Source organism: Triticum dicoccoides, chromosome 2A (genome assembly GCF_002162155.2).
Source record: "Triticum dicoccoides isolate Atlit2015 ecotype Zavitan chromosome 2A, WEW_v2.0, whole genome shotgun sequence".
NCBI classification, from domain to species: Eukaryota; Viridiplantae; Streptophyta; class Magnoliopsida; order Poales; family Poaceae; genus Triticum; species Triticum dicoccoides.
Window position 1 is genome coordinate 99420062 of NC_041382.1, and position 8843 is coordinate 99428904.

At 43.2% G+C, this 8843-nt stretch overlaps 1 protein-coding gene across 1 annotated transcript; it reads right to left on the bottom strand.

The window, feature by feature from the left end:
- Positions 1 to 2220: 2220 nt before the first annotated feature.
- LOC119353603 lies at positions 2221 to 3743 on the bottom strand. Its single transcript, XM_037620225.1, has 2 exons — positions 3629 to 3743; positions 2221 to 3531 (listed from the first exon to the last, which is right to left on the bottom strand). The coding sequence occupies exon 2, from the start codon at positions 3448 to 3450 to the stop codon at positions 2341 to 2343; it is 1110 nt and encodes a 369-aa protein (XP_037476122.1). The 5' UTR covers positions 3451 to 3531; positions 3629 to 3743; the 3' UTR covers positions 2221 to 2340.
- Positions 3744 to 8843: the final 5100 nt, after the last annotated feature.

An 8843-nucleotide genomic window follows, 5' to 3' on the forward strand; every position in this document is an offset into this window, starting at 1 on the left:
AAATTCTAATACCATGACAAGTATATTTCCGAGTCTTTCTGGCCTAAAATTATTCAGGCATGCAAAAGAGGTCCATGGCTTCTCCTTAAGACATGGACTTGACATGAGCAAGTTTCTGGGGAGCGCATCTATTGACTTCTAGAGTAGACACGGATTCATAAGAGAGGCATGAACTGTATTTGAGCAGATAATGTTGAGCTTGGGGGAGAGTATGTCATGTCAGAGAAACATCTACTGTCTTCAGCAAGCTCTTAGAAGATTTTCTTCATAGGAAACAATTCCATATCTGTGGATACAGGCGAGTAAAAGGTGAATTGGATAATAGTTAGTGCATTGTACTTCTTCTGTAGTCATTAGTGCATTACTGCATTTTGCCTACAGTCTTATGCACCTTTTTGCTACTAGTTATTATGTAATTATAACTGAATAAACAGAGACTGTGCTAATTTATTTAATGTTAGAACTTCGCACATCATTTTCTTTGACTGCAATCAGGCTTTACATGACATGCTGAATGTCTTCATTATGCAGTCCTGTTTTGTTGCGGGGCATATTTTTCCTGGATTGCTGAGTACCCTTGAATCCTTTTTGCTCCATTAGCAACCTAATCTGTTCTAATGCAGATTTTCTTTGGTAATTACCAGGATTGTTTTCATGACTTCACCAAGTACTCTATTACTGTAATGTACAGCTGTTGGCATGATAAATCAGAAACAAAATGATACTTTTCAACTAGGTGATTTCCAGAATTCCAGCGCAGACAGACTTCTTACTTCTGTACTTGTGCCGCGGGCAATTGCAATTCCCAATCTACTAGTCTGAAGTTCTTTTATGTGACACCCAAAGTGTTTTTTTTTCTTATAGTATTCGGAAGAAACAGCAACACTCCAGTCCAAGTTTGACGTCCAGAACTCCAGATGTTGATGTTTGCAAAGAAAATATGGAGCTATGCATATTGGATTTTGAGGGAAAAGTCAGCAGCCCTTCCGGTAACTATCGGAAGTAACAAATGATCCTTTAAAACATCAGTTTTACCATGATTCTGAAGCTTGTTCACCACAGACGCGGCAAGTAGATCAGGTGACACATAGGCCAGGCATCTAAATGTAGTAGTCTCTCAGGGTTTAGCATACTACTCCAAAGCATGCTCATGCTTAAATCTCTTCACCGGTTGCTATCATACAGTAGCGACAATGTTTCCATCAAATAGTTCCAAAAGCAGAAAGAATAAAGTGGATTACGTAAAGCATTCAGATTTCTCTTCTGATTCAAGGTACGAATACATGCACAAGGATAATCAATCAGTGGAATTGTTGAGCCTAGGCAAAAGAGTGTGTCACTGCATGTCTACATCAGTTAGTGGATGCCCTATCTATCTGATTGTTGCTGCTGTCTGAAGTATGTGCAGAGGACAACAAGTTGGTCTACTATTACAGCTTTTGTTATATCCATTCTATCTATTTCCAGGAATCGGTGGGAGAAGAGGCTGCTAACTTACTGACTTTTATGCCCATGGCGGCGATGCACGCTGATGGTTCAGGTATGCCCGGTCTGACATACGTACTTCCCATCGTTACTTTTTCTTCTCAAAGCAAGAAACGTTGCTGTTTGATCATATTACTTGTTTCTGGACAGCTGTATCTTGTATGACGCCACTGTCGAAGAAGAGCTGCTGTGACTTTTCATCTCTTGAAAACCTTTCATGGATCAACTAGTGATGTCTCCCAGGACTAAGTAGACTAAAGCACTGTGTTTTTCCACTGTTGTTGTTTTTATTGCCCTTTGCTAATTAGTTCCTTATGGTGTATCGAAGAGAGAAATGAAAGCGAATGGGCATCGTTATCCTATCCAGGTCACATCTGCACACCAACTCCGAAAGTTCCAATGGCCGGTATGATTTTGGGCCGCCTGCCCTTCCTACAACGGTAAACATCTCCCACCACAGAATGGACTCAAAAAAAAATAATCTCCCACCACTAGATCAGATAGTAAAATGACGGTGCAACAAAAACAGATTAAATGCATTTCTATGCCAGGGTCAGGTGACAGGATAAATGACGGTACAACAAAAACAGATTAAATGCATATCTATGCCAGGGTTAGGTGACAGGCTGAATGACGGTGCAACAAAAACAGATTAAACGTTTGCAACTGAAGCCACTTACAGGAAAACGAGAGGTGTCATTTCATAATCTTATTTCTTGTTGCAAACAATAGGGAATACACTTACCAAATCAGACGTGCACACATTATTAAAACATAGTAATACAAGGCAATAGAGTTATAGTAATTCAGTGAAAATATAAACATAGGAAGTGACTCATGACACAATTGAGCATTCTACATCCAAAATGCCACCGGATCTTGAAGGAACGGCTTCGTGGCTTCTTTAGGCACTTTGTAGTACTGCAGCCGACGGGTATTGCCAGTTGTCAGTTCTTTATCCTTGTTGAAGCTGAGAGAGAATGTGGTGAGACGATAGAAGCGACGACGACCGGGTAGCTGCGCACCATGAGCAACGTCGTCCTCATCCATTCGGTCCTGATCAGGGCTGACACACTGTACGAGGCAGAATTCGCTCTTGCCTCCCATGTAGACAAGGGTAGCACCAACATGCATATCACGTGGGCGCTCACTTAACAGATTCTCCTTGCAGAGCTTCACTACAGGGGGAGGGCACAGACCATCATCAGTGTCATAGATGGGCACTTGGCAGCTGTAAATTTGGCCAAGGGTGTCCGGTTCTTTGGAGAGCCCGACAAAGCAGTTGAGGCCCGGGTCAAAGTGAGCGCAGCCAGCAAAGGGCAGCTTCCAATTGCCAAGGAGTTTCCATGAACGTTTCTGGGTGTCAAAGGTGTAGGTGGCCTCGGCTGCGCCAGTCTTGGTGCTGAAGAGGAAGGTCCGTTCCTCAGGATGCAAAGAGTAGGAGGTGACGTGATCAACATAGAATGGCGGTTTCTCAGAGAGCTGTTTCCATGACCAACCCATGCTGCAAGACTGATCCTGCAACCGGGGGGAGAGCACCTCCGAGCAGAGCATCTCGAAGGAGCAGAAGCTCAGACAGAATAACTCGTTGCCGACAGGAAGGTAGTAGATGGGAGGAATAGGACATAACTGCCCAGGGGCAAAGGTGACGCACTGCGAGCGAACGTCCAACATTGGGAAGTAGCTCTCAGAGTCAGCTTCGGGATCTCTGGAAAACACCGCCAAAATCTTGGCGCCAAAGGCTGACGTGAAGTACGACACGAGAGGTGCCATTATGCGGCAGAAAGGCTGGGAAAAATGCACCGGGGCTGGATGGCCTGAGCCAGCAGTATGCTTCAACAAGTTTACCATGCGGATGCTGTATCCATGGCACCAGTCATCAAAGACAAGGTAAAGTCGCTCACGGCCACGCTTTGGCATCCTTGTGCCCCTTTGCTCGTCGCCTTCTTGTAACCGGGCGGACATGGTCTGACTTTTTTCCTGGATTATTACTCGTACTCGTACATCTGATTCCTTAGATTCGGCGTTGCCGTTGGCCCTTGATCCCTGTAATCAGATGCAAATCAATCAAGCACAACCAACATCATACAGCAAATCAACCCGACAAATCCAAGTATCCAGATCTGAATCGAGGGCGACTCACCAACGGAGCGGTTTTAGCAATTGATTGTGTTGGGAGACAATGGTAGGAGGCGGGCGGCGGCGGTGGGAGACAGACCTAAAATCCTCAACTCCTCAGCCTAGATTCTCGTTTAAAATTCTGGAGTCAGGATACGTTCGGGAGTACATTCTAGCCCATTAGGCTAGAATGTGGCTCGACTAGCCCTGGACTTTCAAGCTGAGAACGGAGGCCTGGACTAGGCCCGGTCGGGATGAGTTGGTATTGTCTGTACCAATAGAAAATAAATAACTACTCCCTCCGTTCCTAAATATTTGTCTTTCTAGACATTTCAAATGACTACTACATACGAATGTATGTAGACATATTTTAGAGTGTAGATTCACTCATTTTGCTTCGTATGTAGTCACTTGTTGAAATGCTTAGAAAGACAAGTATTTAGGAACGGAGGAAGTATTACTCAAAAAATTATAAAAAAAATAACCAGAACATTATCAGAAACCCCTCTAGGAATCAAAATGAGATTACAATTCCCTCCTCGCCCAGAAGAGATGGTCAGTGCGGCGCTCTGGCCCCGGCGTTCCAGCGGCCACTCGTCCGGCGGTCCAGGCAGCATGTTGTTTCACCGAGGAGGCACAACTGGTAGGCGTCGACAAGCCGAGGGAAGGAGGAGCATCTCTGGCTCGAGCTCGAGGTGGAGGAGGTGAACGATGGGCGGTGGCGCTCTTGCTCAAGGTGGAGTGGCTGGACGGCGGAAGACTGCGCTCTGTATCCTCACGTGCCAGTTCAATCACGGCGGGGGAAGGCGAGTGGCGGTTGTGGGGGCGGCCACGGGCGGACGAGGTGCACCAGTGGAGGGGAATGGAGACGAGGGATCGAAACGGTACGGGTTACTTGGCGGTGGCAGGAGGCAATAATTTTTCTTAACTCCCGCTTCCAAGTTTTCAAGGAGCTCGGGTTTCCCAACTCCACAACTCCTCAGATTTTACACTACAAGCTTAGCTAGCTTCTTTTCTTCAAAACCAGGAGTTAGACCGTTCGGGGCAGCTCCACACCCGGAGTTGACGGGGTATGGAGTTGGAGGGCTACCGAACCCGTCCAAAGTAGCGAAGGGATCGTTGGCTTATAATTATAATAAATGGACGAAACCCTAGCAAGTTCCCGGTAACCGGTGGTCCTTGTGGGCTGTCCACTAAGATTTTTTCTCGGCCCCAGCCCATTAACGAACGAAACGAAACCAGTCGAGCCGAGGAAGCAAGCGGATCCTATCTACTACTTCCTCTGTTCCGAATTACTTGTCGTGGGAATAAATGTATCTAGATGTATTTTAATGCTAGATACATTCATTTCTGCGACGAGTAATTTGAAACGGAGGGAGTATTTGGGGCTCGGATCATGGAATTCCCTATTCGCCGCTTACTACAGCAAATAGTCGCCGCTTTGCGAGATTAAAAAAACGCAAAAAAAGGTCCCACTAGGGATCGAAGCGACAACCTCCTGTAGAGGTACACGCCGCTGTAGCCACACCGACTGGCTCGTGGATGTATGAAATAAACAATGCTAAACTTAAAGAAACTAAAAGAGACGACAAAACTTAAAACCAATTCGCGGAAATTCCAAAAAACTTTTGTTCCTTCTACTAGTTCTTTCTGTTTTTTCTTCACAGTCCTATTCTGTTCTTTCTTCTTCTTTTTAAATATTTTCCCTTTTTCTTTTTAAGCTTTTCAAAAAGATCATATATGGTTCAGAATTTTCAAAAATGTTCTTTTTGTCAAAATTTGTTATTATTTCTGAAATAGTGTTCACATTTTCAAAATTTTGTTCACATTTTCGAAAAATGTTCCTGATTATTTATGTTTTCTTTCTTTTTCTTTTTCTTCAAAAGAAATTCAAAATATTCAAAAAAATTGTATTTTTCTAAAATGTTCAGTTATCGAAAAAATGTTCTCAAAATTCAAAAATTGTTCTCGTTACACAAAAAAGTTCAAAACTTTCGAAATGCAGAAAATGTAGCGGATTTCATAAAATGTTCGCGCTTCCTAATTTGTTCAGGATTTTTCAAAATTGTTCTATATTTCAAAATTTGTTCTCAAGATTCAAAAAACGTTTGTGCTTTAAAAAATTGTTCACACTTCCATATTTGTTCAGGATTTTTAAAAAAAGTTCTCAATTGTTTGTTTTCAGAATTACTTTTTTGCGTAATCGTATGTTCAAAAAGTTGTTCACTACAGTAACTAATTCCGGTTTGACACAGCATACCTTGTGCTAAGTTATTTTCGATGTGGGTTGTTCCACTACAAACAATGCTAGTTAGATGGAGTGGCTGGGAGCACGCTCTTCCAATCTGTCGGCGCCTTCCTCTGTTTTTGCTTTCTTTTGCTTTCAGATCTTCAACAGGCGCATAAAAGTTTCACGCGCTAAAATAGTTGTAGTGCGTCATTGTAACATTTTTAGTGCGTCGGATTCAATATTGGTTTAGCAGATGTCCAAAAACACACGCCCAAAAAGACACCGTAGTGCAAATTATGAAGCGCGCACAATCCAGTACCCCAATTTTGCAGCTTCTGATAATGTCTTTTAGCGCGTGTCCAATCCTTTTTGCGCATGCACTATTTTATAGCTTCTGCTGGAGTTGTTTGGCGTTTAAAAAATCTGAATTTTAGCATGCGAAGCAGTTTTTGTGCGTCTGTTGGAGATACTCTTAAGCGCCGGTTCGCAAACGGGTGCATGGAGCATGCACACCCTCCCGCTGGCGAGCTGGGCCAGCCCATTATGTTTTGTTTATTCTGTAAAAAAATATTAAAAAATCGGCTGCCGGAGTCAAACTGGCGATGAATTCCTTCATCTCCAATGACTACCTCATCTAACATCAAGCGATTCATAATTTGTTTTTTTATTTCTTCTCTTCGGTCGCGGGAATCCTCTGGTTTTGGGAACTGGGAAGCTTCTTCCCAAACTGGTTTTTTTCCCAGTTCGTGGTCATTTCAAGGGTGGTTTTTATTTCGATTTTCTTTTTTTGTTCTTTTTAAAAATTATTTTTTTAAATCGATGATTTCCAACTTTTGCTTTTTTATAAACAAATCTATGAAATTTTTCACAAAATTGATTAATTTCTTCAAAATAGGACGAAGTTTTTCCTAATTTGATGATTTTTTTTCAAGTTCGATGAAGTTTTTTCCAAAATCGATGAAATTTTTTCAAATGTGTTGAATTTTTTTCAAACCTTTTCAAATCCGAGGACTTGATTTTCAAATTTTGGGAACTTCTTTCAAATCCGATGAAAAAAATTCAAATATGTGAACATTTTTCAAATTTCATCGAATTTGATAAAAGTTCATCGAAAAATGAAAAAAATCATCGATTTGAAAAGAGTCCACGAATTTGAAATGATTTCATCATATAAGTAAGAAAAAAGGCAAAAAAAAATGGGAAAAAGGAAAAAAGAATCAAGAAAAACAAAAGGATAAAATGTAACTTATCGGATCTTCCCAAGGACGCGTTTGGTTGCCCGCATTTGGGCCAACCAGGCCCGCGGGGAAGAAACCGGCCTATTTGGTTGCCCGCGTCTCCTATTGTCCCTGCACCGAACGACGTTTAAAGCGCCTCCGAGCCAGGTCCGTGAGCTACGCTCAGATCTGCAGTTTCTTGCGAGTCAGGCCGAGCGGAGCCACAACGAGAGCATGTGGGTGAGCCCCTTGCACGAGAGGAGACGTGAGGGATGCGAGTTCTTTACATGCTTCTTCTTCCTCCTCCACTAACCTCATGCCTAATCTCCTTTCTTCCTTCTCCTCTCTAATCTACACAATGGTGCTTGGATTCGAGATAAGCTTCACACAAAAAAGATGCACATCAATGTTATGGTTCCATTCAGGCAATCAGTTTGTAGTTTTGTTGGCCGTAAATGTTTTATTTTTTGTTCATGTTTGAAGTTGTTTCAGACGAATTTTGTCAGATTCGTCGCCTACGATCGACCGTTTGGAATTTCCTTTGACCGACAACTTCGTCATGCAGTTCCACATGATGTTGGTGTTGCAAGTTTTTCGTTTCAATGATCCTACTACATTGACGCCACTATTACGCGCACACTATATTTCTTCTCCTCTATCCTCTGTCTCACAGCCCTCCTGTTCGTCCCTTTCGACTCTGACATTGTTCCTTTTGGCCTCCTTGCCTGCATCCTACTGTATGCAATCCTAATGCATAACACACACATCTTATTAGCAGCAATTGTCTGTATTATTATTGGTCTACACACACATTTTTTATTGCAAACCTTTTTGCCGCGTATCACACACATCTTGTTATATTAAACGGTTTCTATTATCTTGGCTCAACGCAAACAGTTCATCCGAGTGAACTTTTTGCCCTTTATCGCACACATCTTGATTTGGCTGAACGTTTTTTTTGTTCCGCCTAATCATAAATTGTTCATCCGAGTGAACCGTATGCCGTATACCGCGCACACCTTCATCGGACTGCCGTTTCTGTTCTTCTGCCTCATCGTAAACAGTTCATTAAACTGAACCGTATGCCCTACATCGCACACGCAACGAAATATAAACCGTGTTTGATGCATCCGTCATCGCAAAAGTTTTGCACCTTTTTTGACGGTTTTTTACATCATCGCTTGCGATTATTGTATCGCACACAGTTTCGTCGAAGTGTCTCTGACCGTAGTGTCGCGTTAGCAGCATCCTGCAGTAGTATTATGACCGAAGTCATTTCACACACTTCGTTTTTATAAAGTTTTTTGACAATAAATGACCACGATTTGTCCCTCTTCTAGCCTACGCATGACCAAACTAGCCGGGCGGGAAGCTTGCGCGGTAAACTGCGCGGTTGCGCGGGAACAAGCTCACCAATGATACATTTGGCGCCTCTTCGAGCCCATGCGTGGTCAAACGAAAAGCGTGCGGTGTTCTCAAGCGTGCACTCGAATCCTCCGCTATGAATGCTGTGACAAGACATGACGATTACAGGCCGGCCGACCCCCATTTATTATAGTGACCATTTAATCCTTGTGTCTCTTCAACTTTCGATCGCGCCCCACCATTGCAAGAAGCACACCCACCACGACAAATTCTTAGAGGGTATCCTGCGCTGCTCCAATGGCGCTCCGAGCGGATGCCGATGACGAGCAGCAGTTCACCATACATGCCATGGTGGACACCCACAGAAGGTTCATGGAGCTCTTGGTGGTGTACACCAACAACCCGGTCTGGGTGGAGCACTCCATCCA